This window comes from Zootermopsis nevadensis, unplaced genomic scaffold (assembly GCF_977971745.1).
Source record: "Zootermopsis nevadensis isolate Lab colony 2312 unplaced genomic scaffold, Znev_1.0 Znev_ptg000020l, whole genome shotgun sequence".
Taxonomy (NCBI): domain Eukaryota; kingdom Metazoa; phylum Arthropoda; class Insecta; order Blattodea; family Termopsidae; genus Zootermopsis; species Zootermopsis nevadensis.
Genome location: NW_028259152.1, coordinates 27,469 through 45,925, shown reverse-complemented (window position 1 = coordinate 45,925; position 18,457 = coordinate 27,469). Strand labels below are relative to the sequence as shown.

Below are 18,457 nucleotides of genomic sequence, written 5' to 3'. Positions count from 1 at the left end.
CATCTGTAAGAGGGCACTGAAAGCAATTCATGCTTTTTACCACACAAACTGTAAGTTCTTTACGATGCATTTGCTGTGAACTGGGTTTCCAGCGGGGGACCTTGACTTCTTGCTACATTCGATGCTTCATACAGCAGCTGTAGCTAGCAGCATCTAATCAACGGACTCTTATGTTCAGTCCGCCATGGATTTCCTCCGTGATAGTCTGCGACCAGCAAGCCGCTGTTTAACTGCGCACCGTTTAGTCGATTTTTTTGATATATCACAGTGATTTTTGACAGTGTCAGTTCTCTGCTTTAATCTGTTCTTTCGTTTGTTCAAATGGTTTGTAAGTGTGTTAGTAATCCGGAAAAATATGTTTTGTGTTAGAAGCATAAATTCATACATTATGCTTTATTTGCAAGATATATAAGTGTACAGGACTCGTCATATCTATTTGTTAGCATGATTAAACTTAATCGTTGCATGGATTTGGATGAAATTTAGTATGGACGTTATACCATTGTTTTTTTTATCTAAACTCGTGATAAAATTTGTAATACCAGTATGACAGATAAACAAAATTGTTAGGTAGAATCGAAAATTACAATAGGATCATAAAATAATTTAATATCATTTCTTTGCATGATGTAAAGAAATATCTTGATCATCTCGCGTAAGTAGATATATTATTGAAAGGCTTTTGGTGTGATAAACTTCAGGAACTGTTTAACTGTACTAAGTTTTTCTAATGCAGTGACTAATGCAGTAATTTAATACAATACAACAAATTATCAGCCTGCATTACATAACGATCTGCAGATTGTGTGACAAAAACCCTTCGTCTTGTGATGTTATTTAATTTCAGACTCCATATAGTAGGTTTACTGTAGTAGTAAGTTGAAAACAGGTTTATATTATAGCCACGTGGCCTATTAAGTTCCGTAGCTGCGCTGTGGATAGAGGTCGCCTGATGAATATTTAAGAGCTAACGCAGGGCAGCGTTGAAAATTTACAAAAAAAAGTGTTCTGTAATTGGCCATTATGATAATGTTTATTTCCTTCGTTTAAAGAGCTAATTTGCATTATCTCCAACGAAAAGAGCGATTATACTTTGCATTTTACAATAAGAATCCGGACTGGTAATACGTCTGTAAATACCAGATGACGATTTAAAAGTATAAGTCACGGATACTGTTCTTGAAATTTCAGTAGAATAAATCGTCACTAAAATATTATCGCGATTATTTATCGCCCTGATGATAGAGTCAGTAATTTCTTACGAAACACCGGTCAGTATTTAACAGGTTACACGGCGCAACATTGCAGAAAGACAGCCATTTTAAGTTGTAATTACTCGTATCTTGTGTCCAGCCTTAATTTGACGTTAAATCTTAGATATTTCTCGCTTCAAATAATTTAAATTTTTGTACATTTTAAATATATACCGCATGGTACCTGTTGTTAACTGTAAAGTTGTTCTTTTCAAAATAATGTTTCAACAGTGACATGTCATTTGACGCTTTCTTTAGAGTTTCTATTAAATTATCCTTGTGTCCGGAATTACGCAATATGTGGGAGTCATTGTCTCCCTTACAACAAGATGGGCCTTTTGGTTGTCTGAGGGGTCTTACAGCGGATTCATTTAAGACCAATTTGTCAGAACGCGTTACGACTGCAACATTTGCAGAATAGAAACCAATATATTGTAACGTGGGTCGGCGTTGCGACCTTGGATTGTCAACCCTGATTTATTCACGTCAAATTAAATCACTTACAGTGGTCTGCACATACAGTCAACTCTCTACAACAACACACTCAAGTCTCTCTTCGCAACATCAACACACACATTCTCTCGCACTGTCCATCGAGTCTATCTGGTCCCCGAGCTCCGCTCTTCACACTCTTCTCTTACACGTCGTCGGCCCGTAGCACCCCACTGGACTCTCGCTGGCTCCTCAGCCGCCCCGGTCCACGTACCCGGTGCTCGCTCACGTAGCCGACCCGTCCTTACTCGGCGTCGGCCCGTAGCACCCCACTGGACACACGCTGGCTCCTCAGCCGCCCCGGTCCACGTACCCGGTGCTCGCTCACGTAGCCGACCCGTCCTTACTCGGCGCCACACCAGACCTCTCGTTGACTCCACTCACTCGACTCCACCAATGTCCGCAACAGCATGTCACTTGCAACTAACTCTACATCCTGACTCACACTCTCCTCACAATCACTCTACTCTACAACACTCTCCCTTCTTACTCTACTCTCAAAGCCAACCAACCAACCAAAGAAGCTAACTGAGGGCAGAGGTCTGCGCAAGCGCAAGCATCGTCCCTACCTAGGTGAAACCATTCCTGCGCACAAGACGCATTGCTGGAAATGGTAAACGGTCGTAATATAAGAACGGAAATTTTGCTAACGCTAACGGGGTTTCGTCGTGGCGGGAGCCTCGACCATTCAAACTGGGATTTGTTGCTGCTGATGGGAGGTTATCCTGTCAGGCAAGTTGTCGAAGGAATTTGGTTGGTTGGGTCTCTGGGGTATGAACCCAGAGAGGGAGGGGCCGTTTCGGCTGAAGGCCTCTGCGGCATGGGGGGAAGATCACTTCAGCTGATGGCCTCCATGATCGGGGGGAAGGGTGGCGGGCCGTGCCCCTATTAAGTTATACCCTGGCATTCGCCTTACAACTGAGGAAAGCACGGAAAACCTCAGTCAGGGTAGCCGAGTAGTCTAACCACTCGTTGTGCTGACTTGGCCGTCTTTTGGGGATGGCTTCGGCTGGCCTGCTGAACATCAGTCGCCCTCGGTTGCCCTTGGGTGAACTCTGGCAGCCCTCATTCGGCACGAGTGTCTTCCGAGTTGCCGAACTAAGGGGTTCCCCACACCAGCTAACCTCGAGTCAAACCTCTCAGTTAGTGCTCTGATGTGGTCGGCAAAGAAAGGGACCCCCAGATCCTCATGTATTTGCCTGTTACTAACGTACCAGGGCGCGTTAGTAACAATTCGAAGACACTTGGATTGCAGAACTTGCAGCTTCTGGACGTGGCTGTGGGCAGCTGACCTCCAGATCGGGCATGCGTAATCCATTATGGGACGGATGAGCTGCTTATAGAGTAGTACACCGTTCCTGATTGACAGGCCACTTCTCCTATTGATAAGCGGGCCTAGCACACCTAATCGTTGCGCTGCCTTCTTTCCCACTTGGTTGACGTGCGCCGACCAAGTAAGCCCGGCGTCAAGGGTGACCCCCAGATACTGCGCTGTTTTGACCCATTGGATCGGCTGTCCGAGGAACTGCACTGCTCGGGGCTGTTGGATGTGTCTTCTCGCGGAAATGAAGAGAACCGCGGTGCTCTTCGAGACGTTGATAGCAATCCTCCAGGCCCTGAGCCAGAGCTCAAGTCTACTGAGGTAGGTCTCCAGATACCTGACGAGAAGCGTTGGGCTACGGGACGTGACTACTAGAGCCGTGTCGTCCGCGTATTGTGCTAACTCGACGTGGCGGGACGGTGTGGGTATGTCGTTGACATACAGACTGAAGAGCACAGGGGAGAGAATTCCGCCCTGCACAACTCCAGCCCGCATGGTACGACGTGTGGACGTGGCCGACTGGAAGGATGTCTGGAATGTCCGGTCAGCGAGGTAGGAAGAGATGGTTTTTACCAAGTACGACGGGAAGTTGAGGACGGTCAGTTTGTATAGGAGGCCTTGGACCCAGACTGTGTCGAAGGCTTTGGCCACGTCCAGGAAAACCGCGCCGGTTAGCCGCTTCTCATCAAGGTTTCTGTTGACCCTTTCGACGAGGCGAGCCAGCTGTAACGATGTGCTGTGTCTGGGTCGAAACCCAAACTGCTCGTCGCGCAGCAGCCCGCGTTCACTGACCTCGTGTAGGACCCTCGTTAGTAGGATTTTCTCGCAGAGTTTGCCGACCGTGTCGAGAAGACTGATGGGTCTATAGGAAGAAGGTAGCGTGGGGTCCTTCCCCGGCTTCAGTATGGACACCACTCGAGCGTGTTTCCATGCCGAGGGGAAGTGTTACCTGCGAAGGACCGCGTTGAACACTTTCGTGAGAAAGGTTACCGCGCGTCGTGGAAGATGTTTCAGGACCCTGTTCGGGCCCCAACGGTATACCGAACAGGGTCCTGAAACATCTTCCACGACGCGCGGTAACCTTTCTCACGAAAGTGTTCAACGCGGTCCTTCGCAGGCAACACTTCCCCTCGGCATGGAAACACGCTCGAGTGGTGTCCATACTGAAGCCGGGGAAGGACCCCACGCTACCTTCTTCCTATAGACCCATCAGTCTTCTCGACACGGTCGGCAAACTCTGCGAGAAAATCCTACTAACGAGGGTCCTACACGAGGTCAGTGAACGCGGGCTGCTGCGCGACGAGCAGTTTGGGTTTCGACCCAGACACAGCACATCGTTACAGCTGGCTCGCCTCGTCGAAAGGGTCAACAGAAACCTTGATGAGAAGCGGCTAACCGGCGCGGTTTTCCTGGACGTGGCCAAAGCCTTCGACACAGTCTGGGTCCAAGGCCTCCTATACAAACTGACCGTCCTCAACTTCCCGTCGTACTTGGTAAAAACCATCTCTTCCTACCTCGCTGACCGGACATTCCAGACATCCTTCCAGTCGGCCACGTCCACACGTCGTACCATGCGGGCTGGAGTTGTGCAGGGCGGAATTCTCTCCCCTGTGCTCTTCAGTCTGTATGTCAACGACATACCCACACCGTCCCGCCACGTCGAGTTAGCACAATACGCGGACGACACGGCTCTAGTAGTCACGTCCCGTAGCCCAACGCTTCTCGTCAGGTATCTGGAGACCTACCTCAGTAGACTTGAGCTCTGGCTCAGGGCCTGGAGGATTGCTATCAACGTCTCGAAGAGCACCGCGGTTCTCTTCATTTCCGCGAGAAGACACATCCAACAGCCCCGAGCAGTGCAGTTCCTCGGACAGCCGATCCAATGGGTCAAAACAGCACAGTATCTGGGGGTCACCCTTGACGCCGGGCTTACTTGGTCGGCGCACGTCAACCAAGTGGGAAAGAAGGCAGCGCAACGATTAGGTGTGCTAGGCCCGCTTATCAATAGGAGAAGTGGCCTGTCAATCAGGAACGGTGTACTAATCGGCTTTTATACAAATACAACAATGTCTATGCAACAATGCTAAACGCAACAATTATAAATGAATACAACAATGTCATTAAACAGACACAACAATGCCAGACACAATAATGTCTAACGCAACAATGGCTATAAACAAATACAACAATGCCAAATACAACAATGTCTATAAACGGTTACAACAATGCCAGACGCGACAATGTCAATAAACAGACAACTAAACTGTTTATTGACATTGTTATGCTGCTCTCAAGGCAACACGTCACAATATTTAAAAATTATTATAAATATAAGGTTGCAGGTGATGAGTACGTCAAGGAACATTGAAGGACGATTAATCACGGAGAATAAGATTGGTGGAGCATGTAACACGCATGGGAGAGACAAGAACTACGTACTAAATTTTAGTTGGAAAAATTATAGGAAAAGGCTACTTGAAATACATAGGTATATATTTGAGGATAATATGAAAATATATTGTAAATTAATGAAGTGTGAAGGCGTGAACTGAGTTATAAGGTTATGACTGAAACACTCAGACAAACTTAAGAAAGTAACCTGATTAAAATTAGCATTTTCGGGACGAGTTGTTAAAATAACAACATATCGTGATCACTGAACAAAATTCATAGGCATAATTGGAGTATGTTCAAGTAATCGTCGATCAGACCGAAGGGTTTGGTCACTGAACAACCAAAACAATTCCAGGAAAATCAATCGAATTGAAACAAGTACCATTTTAATATAAATCTGCTCGAGTACCGAATGGGCTGACTGCATGTATTAATATTTACCTCATAATTGATAATAAATTAGCATGTTTACATTATATCTAGTAGAAATTTGTTTAACTTAAAATTGGTTAATTTTAAAAAAATGAAAATGTGCAGTCCGTATCACCATATGCAGAGACATTACATGCATTCTACATGTTCTTATCAGTTCCCTTACGGTTGTACTGATTTATACGAAACTTGGTTTGCTTATTCCCTTAAAGCAGAAAGAGACTTTAGAAAGGCCAAATTTCAGAGAAAGTGTTCAGAGTTTGAAACCCGATGAGGCAGGTTCTTTGTCTTGGGAAATAAACACTTAAAGATGCTTTGTGTAGCTCGGAATGAAAATATTACAGAAGAACATTTATATCGTGGCTCAAACAACACGTGTTCGCTGAAATCGGCTCATAAACTACATCGAATCATAGAGCTAAAAATTTCCTCCCATATTTTGTGTCGAAATATTCGTAGTTGATTAAAATTTAGATTTACAAAAACCTAAACTGCCATAAATGTGAGATTTAAACTAACATGTAAATCGACATTCAATCTACGGGAAGTTTTTCCGCATAATTTTTCAGATACCACGTATTTTTTAAACCAGTGATGGTTTATTAAGCTTGAACACGAAAGTACAATCCAGACGTAGCGTGCAAACCTGTAGCGTGGATATATAAAACCGTGTTTAAAGTGAATAACTTAAGAAGTTTATGTACGCTTCGTTATATTCTCCGTTCTGTGCCTATCTGTTATACCAAATCACATGTTTTAGGGGAGCTGTAGTGGTAACACTTTCATCTGATGTAACCTGTCCATACAAAAGCAAACCCCTCCATTTTTATCTTCTATATGAGTCACACAAAATGGGGCGTAGGCCTATTGCACGCAAGACGGTACCACATAATCATTCTAGACAAGATAAATTTTGGTATATTTCTTTTTTCTGGCCTGTGACGTCATGCTATATTTTATCTTACCAACTTGTGAAAAATAACTCAATATAATCGCGTCTTGGGATCATTTACTAAGGAAGAACACATATTTTAAGACATCAGCAGAGTCTGACTTAAGAAACGTAACATTTTGAAATGTTTTATCCATGGAGATACGATAAAGCGTTTAAGAACATTGCTCATTTTACATAAAGTGGTGGAATTTATAAATAAATGGTAGTGGTCAATTTTAGGGTACTCCCAATAAAAGACAATGTTTCAGAATAGACGTTTTAAAATCCCAGATCCAAACTGATTCCCCGATAAATAGAAATGAGATGTATTACCACTATTATAAACTCCACTAACACTGTAACTTATTTTAGACGATTTCTTGTAAGCGATTCTGACAGGGAATTTGACAGCTAAGGGAATACACAGAGACTATTGCTTTGCTACTGGGTTAGTGTTTGGGATCGTGAAGAATTTTTTATAAGATAAATTTGGTTTTACTTCATTCAAAAGTTCAAAGGAATGACATATAACGAAACACACAACAAATTACAGACACCTTTATAAAGCAGCAACAATTTTTTTTTCTTCAAGTTTTGAAAGAACTTAAAATGTACGACATTTTTCAGACTTACATCATGGGAAAATCTAAACAAAATTCTTTCGCATTTAACACACATGACGCTGAGATTAAAAACACAAAGTGCAAAGCAGTACCGCACAATGGGAGCATTTCCTTTTGTTTACAGACTTTATACTGGATTACACGCTAGCTGACTATAATGTTTTGTTTTATTACTGTTTAGACAGTCGGAGTGATATAGAGGGAGCTAGGTCTAGTCACGTGGTTATACAGGTATAAGATGCTCACGTCTCACCGCACTTCCCCCCCTCTCATTCCCTGACTTCAGTCTGACCAACTACCCACCAAGCAATGTTTTCTTTTTTTTTCTACTCCTCACTACTGATGCTACGTATGCAGGTGAATACGTATTTGACTTCGTCCAGCCTTGCTCGTTAGTTAGTCCGAGCTTTTGCCGTGGAGAGCGTGGTAGTGTTGAGTTATGATATCCAATGTTACTTTTGGTATGTAGAATAAATTGTAATTCGAATACGGATTTAAAACTAATAATCAGTTTATTATGTGTTTTCCATTTTCTAGTTATTAATACGCGCGGGTGTGTGAGTTTGTGATGTTTAAATTCGCCGTATTGTGTCGCTGCATGAATGCTTTCAGCGCTACAATGTGTTGACGGCAACTTTAATAAAAATTGAACGTCTCGTGCACGAAAAATAAATATAGCCGAATTATAAGTGCATAGTGTTTCGGATGAACGTGTTCCAGTTCTATATTTATTGAGTGTAAAGTTCTGTCATCATTTTACTAATAAAATTATAGTACAGTAGTAAACAGACTATATACGTGCAAAGTGTTTTTATTCCATTGCATTGCCGATATGGGACGCAGCCAACTTTTCATGTGCCTGAGTGGTTTATCACAGATGGTTGCTGCATGTGCGGTTATGTTAATAGGGCAGTATTTTCATGCTATTGGCCAGACTGCATTCTGAATGAGGCAACAGCTGCATATTTTATTTTGTAAACATTTATTTCGATTGCTGTATAGTTACACGATTTATGTTCGAATGACGTGACCTTTGTTTATTTTCAGTGATGTGTTCTTGAAGTGGCAAGGATTAATTAATTTTTCCAGGTCCAAGTTCAGCGCAGATAGTTCGTAAAAAATAAAGTGCATCCTACAATTAATTCTGCTGCAACATGAAAAAATAAAATAATTATTATCGCAAGTAATAAGATTAACTACGCAGTGATATTCAGTGAACCAGATTTTCTATGGCGAGGCGTATAAGTGTTGTTTGTACAAATATCATTCTCTTTATGTGTGGGCCGGAACAGTGAATAATAATGAGTTATTACTACTACCAACTTCCGCAACCTGAAGAAGTGGACGATTCAGTCCACACGACAGTTTCACTCCGATATCCAAACCGTGGCAATCGCCAACCTCCTACCTGTCAGCAGTACCAACATCACCACGATAATCGTCCCTACAGACCACGAGCGTCAACAGAAAGCATTCCGTTTGCTGATGCTGAAGCTACCAGTGGTCAACCTCGTGCTGGAAACCTGTCACGTGAAGCGGCAACGTCCAGCAGCGAAGAAACAGTGAACCGAAATCCACCCTGTCCCAATATAAAACATCCCCGGATCACGTCATCAGCTGGAACTGCATCATCACGACGTCGGCGTCGATGTTCCCCATCCACACCCTCCCCTCCAGCAACGTTCTTGGACTCAGAAGACGCTGCAAGCCTTAACAATTTACTTGACGCTTTAGATGACCTTGATGTAGTAGAGGAGGACAGACGTAGCTCGTTGGCAACAACGGGAAGCAGTCGAGATGATGAAATGGCTAGAGACGAGGAAGCTCTGGTTGTTCATAATGTACCACCAAGGACAACATTGGCGTCGATTTTGATATCGATCCCCCCGCCAACCACGCCACCGCCACCCGAGAATGAGACAGACGTGGATATTGGTGAACAACAACAACACCAACATGTGCGGCGCCATCTTGAACAACTGCCGACGAGGATAAACAACGCCAGCTTCGTTCTTCCACCTTCGGCACCTCCAAAAGAGGACAATCAGCAAAAGGTGAGTACTTATCATTACAGTAGTTAAGATAGTAGCGTGTACGTGTCTAACTTAAAGAGTGTTTTGATTGGGTAGATCTGTACTTTTTAAACTGGCATCACGTATCATTGTAATTCTTTGGTAGTCAGCGTTAGACTTTACTGAAAGCAGTTTCTTCATTTGGTTTCCGTGTGTTTCCGTTTGTCAGTCCATCAGTACGTGTACACGGAACAAATGAAGAATGGATAGCCCTATTTTGACGTATGATATTGGACAGGTTTTCGAAAAAAGTATCAAGACATTTCAGTTTTTAATTTCATGGGGGGGCAATTTTAAGCACCACTTACGTGAGAGCATAAATGGTCTACTTTTTAGGCGATTTCGCACCCCCACTAAGCGCCGATAAGGATGAGATACTGACGAACAACCTGGAATTGTTACGATATGCATTATAGTACCTAATTTGTTACACTACGTTAACATGTGATGGAATTGAACGCCAGTGTTTTCACTAACAACAGGCCCACATAACAATGCCACACGCCTGCAGAGTGAAGTAATTTAAATGTTGTAACAAATTCTTAGGCATTTTTGTACGATGTTTATCGATTTTGGAATGGATCCTATGGAACGCCAACAGATGTTAAGGCAAGTGTTAATAGGACGAACCATATTTAAAATTGGCATGTATTAAACAGAAAAAAAATTATAGGTTGGTTAAGTTGTTAAGCCTGTATTAAACGCACGGTCGGCCTCGTGCGGCATTGTGTAGTGCGCCTAGGAAAAGCACGAATCAATAAAAACGTCCTTGCTTTACGTCATTTGGCATTTTATAATGTTCCAAGGCATTTGATATAATACCAGATTTGATACTTTGCCTGTAGCATATAAACAAATTAAAATCAGCACACGCATAAAACTAATTGCCGCGGTAGGCAAAGCGCCATGATTGAATGTCAATAAACCACTGGAGTTTATGTGCGCATGTGTGGAGGTTTGGGGGAGGGGGGAGGGGGGAGGGGAGGGGAGGGTATAAATTGCAAATATACAGCGTTAGCCGATCGAGTAGTTACACCTGAACCTTGTAATGATAAAGACATTGCATTCCTCGTGGTTTTTAAACACTATCATAAATTGTATTAATTGACATCGAACGGTGAGGTAAAGCAGCTGGTACTGTAGTTGATCTACAGCGACAAACCTGTTTTCTTGCCACCATGTAATTTCAATTATACCACGGAGAGAATTTCCCACGCTGTGCTTACGACTGGACCATGAACTTGTTCTGCGAAAGCCCTTCGACTTGGTTATCCTTTTTACTAGTCGTGTTAATGACACTGTAAAGCACATCAGTGTAAACCTCCAGTGATTGCGTGGTAATATTTCAGTTATTTTGATTTTGTAGCAGTCTGGTCCAACTTGCTGTCCACGGTTCACATCTGCCCCGAGACAATTTCGCAACAGACCCTCGGAATTATTTTTTAATTTGTTACTAGTTACTACAAGTTGATTTGATTTAATCCGAATGATTTCAAGGAAATCGCGAGTCTTATTTCTTCTGAACACTTCATCGTAAAACGTAAAAATGGTGTAAGATACAAGCTGTTGTAGGTTTAAATTTAAAATAATATATAACTAAATAGTAATATGTCTATTTCAGGAGCATTTAACTATATTTTAGCATTCACTGCGATAATTTGTCATTTTAATGAGTATTGCTAAAGGTAAGAAAAGCTGACTGAGATTTTTCAAAATTAGTGCCAGGAGGAGTTTATTCCGCTTTGGTCCAATGGGAAAAGATGTCTTGGCCGGAGGGAAGAAACGACTTGGGCCACTCTGTCTTAATAGACGGGAGTAACTTATCTCTTGTAATATTCCTTTAGTACGTAATTCTGCCACTTATTTATCTGACGACGTTTCAGAGGTGGTTACTGCCTGATGGAGGCTGTAAGAACCTCCGAAACGTCGGTGAACATCCACGAGAAATAAAGTCACAAATCTCGCCACAGTGAGAATCTGAAATATGACGATGTTCCAAATAGTATTTGTATTTACGTCGTAATTAGCATTAACCCAAAAACTTATTTTTTTTTACTGGAAGAAAAACACTCCAACTTTAAGTTTCTCTCTCGTCCGTGGTATTACAAGTCAGAACTTTGCAATTCATAAATTATTTACGGTGAACTGACAAAGGGGCCATTGAGGGAATGAATGGCTGGAAAATTAGCTGTCTGTTATACTCTTATAAAGATTCTGATTAATTGAATGTCACATCACGTCACAGTAATAATTGATGACGACTGTGGTATAATATACTACGAGTGTGAATTGGTTTTATAATATTACTACCGATCATTAATTCTTTCCACGTGGGCTATTAGGAATAAGCATAATGAAGGGTCAGAGCGTAATAATCTCTTATCACAGACGATTACGAGAGATTTGTGGAGATACGGAGAATTTTAACGAAGTGCAGGAAGAATGCAATGTTAATGTTTAGGGTTTTGATGGAAGACGTTACAGGAATCGTGTTTATATTAATAAATATCGCAATCTTATTATACCATTCTGTAACAAATCTTAATATGCAAAAATTTTGAAAGGGGTAACGAAAAGTTCCTGACAGAACTCACGAAACTTGGCCTCATATTGCATAGAATTTTAATTATGTAAATCTCATGTTGTTAATGTCATAATTACGTAATGCAAATTTATAAATAGCAATAGTAATTTTGCTGTGTCTGTAATTGGCCGTCTGGCTGTTTAAGTACGACACTTACGTAAATAACATTCAAAAAACCAAGTTTGTACCTCAAAGAAAACACTACTTGTCTCCATTACCATGATCAGTTTGTTAATGCTGATTGGATACAGTATCACTTTTTATCATAAAATATATTAAAAAAAAACTTAAACAAACTCCGTGGTAAAATCAACAGTTACTGAATTATAATGCAGGTGGTATATATACTGACCACTCTACTCTGAAATTTTACCACAAGTCTTTTGTACAGTGCAGTGTAGCGAAAGACCGAAACATTAGAATAATGTAAGTAATAATAATAAAAAAATTAATCATTCTGATTACAAATAAAACTGCAAATGAAATTGTGACTTTCTCGCTTGTCTGCGTTCTTTATCTGGAAGCTGTCTAGGAGGGCATTAGATCGATCTATGGACACGGCGTACCTTGCTTTAAAACGCCATGTTACAAGATATCGTTAGTACAATTAATTATTCTCTGAGATTAGAATAATGAATGAGGTTGGGGAAACTCCGTGTCCGACTCGGGAATCGAACACGTTTCCCTGGTGGTTATGCATGACAGGCGACTCGGTACCCATCTCACGCCTCTGATAAAACATACACAGTGAATTCCAGAAGATTTATGTTGTAACAGAGATGTCTTTGTACGAAATGGGAAATCAAAAAGAGAAAACAATTTGTTAACGTCTATAAAGGCTGTTCGGAAAACATTACGTAGACGGAAAAGAACATTAATCAATTATAAACTTTAACATTTATATCCATTCTGTCGTTATGTGTAATTGTGAATAAACTAGAATAATGTTTTAGGGCACTTTTATATTATTCTGAAATTATTAATTAATTAATACTTAAATGAGACTGTACGCCCGTCTATTACGTTAGTGATAAAATAATGTCGTATTGAACATCAAATCGGACCGACTCTGTTGAACCCTTAAAGAGTAGCTAATACTCTATCGGCTAGCCAAGAAATTCTCCATCTGTTATGTTCATTACCGTGTCCACAAAAGCCCACCAACCGCCACAAAATGGATCCGGTCCACAGAATCAAACCCAATTTATTTTAAGATCCACTTTAGTATTATCTTTCTTTCCACGCCTAGGTCTCTTCATTGATCTGTTCTATTCACGTTATCTAATGCTGTATACAACTCTCATCTCTTCCGAAAGCCAACTAAGCGCCACTGAAATGTCATTAAACTTCTACTAGACTACGCCATCTTCATATTCGCCGCTGTGAGATCTTAAAAACGTCTCAGCGTTATTCTGAACAAGATAATGAATCTTCCGGTTCCATAAATGGCTGTCGATTTGTTAACTAGCGGGGGTGACCATTAATTTCTCGAGAAGGACTTTACTCCATTGAAGTAATTATAAATCCGAATTGAAAAATAACTTATTTATAATAAATTAATATTAATTCTTTGATAGTAGCAGCTAATTATAGTACATCTACATTGCGTAATTAACATCGTAACGCAAGGATCAAAATATGTGTGTATTATTGTAATTGTCTATGATATGTGCACAGCAGAGAGAAATGTTTAGTTGTACAAGAGAGACAAACTCTACGAATAAATTAATTACATCCCGAGGTAAGGAATAATTCCCATTACATCCAGCAGAAACAGCGTGTTGAGTGTGCACAAACAATGTGACACGGATGGGGTTGGGGGTGTCGGGTTCTGGAAGGGTGAGGGGTGGGACGGAATGCACTGGGATGCTGTTGAAATGAAACTCTTCTTTGAAAAGGTGTAACTAATAAACCAGCGAAATTAAATTCCTTTCCACCTGGCATTTACGTTTAATACCACCCAAGTCCTAGCAATGCCTTTGCTCGTAGTTGGACAGAAAAGAAGGGCCTCCCTGTGTTATTCCACATTGATCATTACCCCCTGGGCTCATTTAAACAATCATGAAAGTTTCTGTCCTGTCAGATAATCATAATACTCCGAATTCATATTTAAATAGATTTCTACTATTTTTCTTTTACTTAAAATAAAGCAATGGCGTCTTTGCTGTAAACCTGTCTTTCTTATTTTATATCATTTACATTTGCTATCTCGTGACTGTGTTCGCTACATCGTGCCAGAGTCAATATATGACATCAGTGTACATTATATACGTCGCTGTTTGCACATTTCTTTTTCTGCGTTTGAACGAAGTGGAGGAAATGGTGACCCAGTTTACTTACCAATATGCCAGAATATATATATACAGTACCAGTGATAGCAGGTAGAAAAACTTTACAGCTGAAATTGTAAAAGTTTGGAATTTAGAACAAAAATATATATTTTCCTCTATTTTGTATGTAACTGTTCCTCAGAACATCACGTCACGATCTATTTACGTGTTTTAATATCCGAAAATCTGTTAAGTTCTTCGTGGGTTCGGATTGTACCAGCGCTGCTATGAAAAATAAATTTTGTTGACGTGAAATGCGATGCCACGTGATTGTCCTACGAATTTTATTTGGTTGTAACACTGTATGGACCTGTAGGTAAATACCAGAGTTTCGGTAGAACATCGTCTCTCTGTCTTCATGGCTCTGGAGGCAGTATATACCTCCGAAACGTCGGTGAGGTCAGAAGGTGCCGATCCATGGAAAACGTTATCCGAAGGCCTTGCTACCAAATAGTCTGGACATAAAATATACAGGGACTGTGAAGGTCTTCTTATTATATTTTTAACTTTTGTACTGCATTCCACTGCACCATATAAATTTTGCATTAGTGAAAATGGGAGTTCACCTAGAAGATATTTATTTCGAAATATATCTTTTGTACCGGATTTTTAAATCCATTAATTCTGTGTCAGTAAAAACGTGAAAAATGTAAGATGTATTATCAGTATTTTCTTTCGATAAATGGACATAAATCCACGTATAGGGCACAGCTATGAGATAGGATTGCATCCCTAATTCACTTAAGTGAAATACATCAACATAATTAAAAAATAATATAATTTATGTGATACATCTTACGATTTACCTAGTATGTAAAATATGTGATATTGTACGTGACGAAGCGTTAATTTCTTTATCCTTTGCTGGCCTGCTTTCCATCTGAAGGGCTGAGAAGGGTGGTTAATTCAAAGATCGAAGGAAAGAAATAACTCAGATAAATCTTTTTCATGTGCAATTATTTTTCACTGGGAATTCTGGCGAACCGTTAGAAGTCAGAACCCAAGAGTTACAAAGTCTGAGTGTCAATCGAAGGATCGATAATAAACCTCGATCTTCTTTCGACTAATTCTGTTCTCAATTGGAAGAACACTGGGTCTAATCCCGGGCTCGTATACTTCGGGTAACTGATATTTTGAGTTGTTTTTTCTCCCTCTCTGGACTAATTCCGTATTAAATATCTAAGTTACAAATCCTTTTCGATTCTCCTTTTATGTCCACAAATCTTCCAACAGTATATGAAACTTGAATCATTTTCACATAAATCCAAATGTTATATAAGTACATAAAAATTGCCATTCCATTATGGACGCTGTTGGTTTACGTGTGCCGGCGAGGCAAATAAGAGAATTTTCTACTTTTAGTGTGAGCAGTGCACTAAGGCATAGTCCTTCAGCGAGGTGCGTCATCGCTGCAAATGACGTATGTAAATCTTTGGACGTATTTAGCACAAACATTGTCTCCCTTGAGCGAACGTTCTCAACAAGGGAAATGATCTAGCTTGGTTATCTGTCTTTTTATATTTTTTAAAGTTTTACAATTATATTAGTGTTCCCTACGTGGATTATTTGTTTTTATTTATATTCCTTCATTTTTTGCTCTGTGTTAATATTGTTTCTATTTTGGGTTTGCCTGTACTTGGCAGTTATATTTAATACTGTATATTTATAAGTTTAGTTAATCCGTTTGTGTAATATTTTTAATTTTTATTTCACTATTATTGTATATATTATCAGTGTTTGCCTGTTATTGGCTTCTTGCTGTTGGCAAACACGTAAATAAATTAATTGAATTGAATTGAATTGAATTGAAAAATGCATGCTATTAAATAAATAATAACTTGTTTACAAAATTAAAATAGGGTAAATAAATATATTAGTTAATCATTATTAAGCTTTGCCATGTTCCCATTTCCTGAAAAATAATTTCTATTATAGATTCAGTAATCTATTTGATTTTGGAATTTCGTGTATTTAAGATTGTTTACAAGACACGACAAGACGTAGAGAAGCTTTAGCTTTATATTTAAGAAATCTTGTTAAAACGTTGTACAGATTCACGCACGATTCTTCGTAGTTGCAATCTTTCAAATTATTAGTTTGACCAGCTTTCCATATTTTATTCATATAACTTTTAATTTGTTAGTTTGGCCACTTATAGTATAAACTTGATAGAAATTTTTTTCAGAGGTTTTACCTTGGGAAATTTTATAGTCATGACGAACAATATATAAATGTAATTCATCTTCTGTTTGCCGTAACTTTACTGAATGTACAGTACAAGGTTATCACAAACCACAGTGCTCTTTGCAATGAAGGCAAGTTGCTCTTAAATTATTTCATCTCTTTTACTGAAGGTTATTTAAATGATATCTGAATTGGAAATGTGTCTTTATTTGTTCTGACCGCGCCCAATGAAAAGACAGATAAGAATCGAGTGTCTTTAGAGACAGACCAACAAGTATAAGTTTGTTGTTTTTTTCTATAATTCCTCCCACTTGAACTCTTGACATGTTTAATTGGCATCAGAATACTTAAACAAGTTTTAGGAAGGAATAATAATGGCATACTTAAGAAACATGATTTGAAAATGTTTGCAGATCGTACATCTAATTGAACTGTTTTATTTTAAAATAGTTATAACTTTTATTACTAGTGCTGTAATAATTTTTTGTTTGTTTCATGTTACGGAAACTTGACCATTGTAGATAAAACTACGATATATCGACATTTGAATGGAGAACATTTAAAATGGCGTTGACTTTTCTAAGGTTGGCATATATACAATACGTAAGAAGAGTTTAATTGTAAAGTAGTTAATTTAAACACGAAGGAGATAAAAGAATACGAAAAATTATCTTTACTTGTGTGTGATCTTTGTATACAATGTATAAAATAACGTATAATACATAAAAACATATTTCACAAATATTATCTCTGAAACTGTTTGACGGATTTCAATTGAATTTTGTATTTGGCGTCTGAAATAAATTTATCAGGGGAATTTGACAAGCAAATTTCCTTCATAAACCATACCATTTTTAGACCTACGATTAATAAAAGAGTAATTATTTTCTGAAAAACTGCCTCTAGGGTAAACAGCTTGCAGTCTTTCTATGACGTAAAATAGAAACACATCTTTAATGTGAAATTGTTTTATATGTCTGCGTGGTACCTTAAAGAAATATAAAAACGAATTTTAAACTCTGCCTTGTAGTATCTGTATATATTCAACAGTAGGTTTTTATGTAATAAATTAACATCAAAAACAAAGAAGCATCGTGCGTAGTAATAATTACAGAGGGCTTAGATACAACGGTAGGAATATTTTGCAGTACGTGTGCTGGAGGATTTATATCTGTTGGTCACATCTGTGTGTACGCCAAAAATAATTATGCAGTACGTTAAAATGAGACGTCCCGTGGAGTAAAAAGTGATTCAGTGGGCTGTGGATCTGTCACGTCGCTGAAGACCAGTAGGAGGTATTGGCCACTGGCGATGTCTGTTGATTACATGGTAGCGTTTCAAAGTTCCATGGCGACTTACAGAAATAAAAAAAAAAACCTTGATGACTGTGCGAACAGAAACAGGTTTGACCAACCCCGGTCACTAGAGTCGTCAGTCACCAGTTCTTAGATTCTGACGTTTTGTCATTCGAATACTGGTCAGGAAAAGTAAGATTTCAGGTTCTCGTTGCGGTATGAAGGTGATTGTCTTCTGGGTTGTTGGTTCCGTGTAGTCTGGCGGAAATCTACCGACATTTAAGAGGTGCTTACTGCTTCCATTATCAGGAAGGTAACCATAAACAGGAATTGCTGTAGGAGCTTCGTAACTCAGAACATTTAACGGCGAAGGCCTGCTTAATTTTCGTAAACGTTATTAAAGAATCTGGTTTGGAAATGCATAGCCCCCAGTAAATATAAATAAATATTTTTGAAAGAATTTCACCAAATTAAAATACCTACAACCTGTCTTCCTAAATATATGTTAATGTTGTCCAATATTCTTCTTGGTTAGATGTTTAT

General features: G+C 39.6%; 1 protein-coding gene across 7 annotated transcripts; it reads left to right on the top strand.

Annotated features, from left to right (window-relative positions):
- Positions 1–191: 191 nt before the first annotated feature.
- Positions 192–17,389, top strand: LOC110830093 (uncharacterized). 7 transcript variants are annotated; one of them, XM_087351677.1, is made up of 3 exons: positions 192–328; positions 8,539–9,503; positions 17,141–17,389. In XM_087351677.1, exons 2-3 carry the CDS (start codon positions 8,751–8,753, stop codon positions 17,165–17,167), a joined length of 780 nt encoding a protein of 259 aa, XP_087207803.1. In that variant the 5' UTR covers positions 192–328; positions 8,539–8,750; the 3' UTR covers positions 17,168–17,389. The 7 variants fall into 7 exon arrangements, with proteins under 7 accessions (XP_087207803.1, XP_087207801.1, XP_087207802.1 ...); XM_087351675.1 differs by having other exon boundaries at positions 195–328; positions 8,497–9,503; XM_087351676.1 differs by lacking the exon at positions 192–328 and adding an exon at positions 5,116–5,554.
- Positions 17,390–18,457: the final 1,068 nt, after the last annotated feature.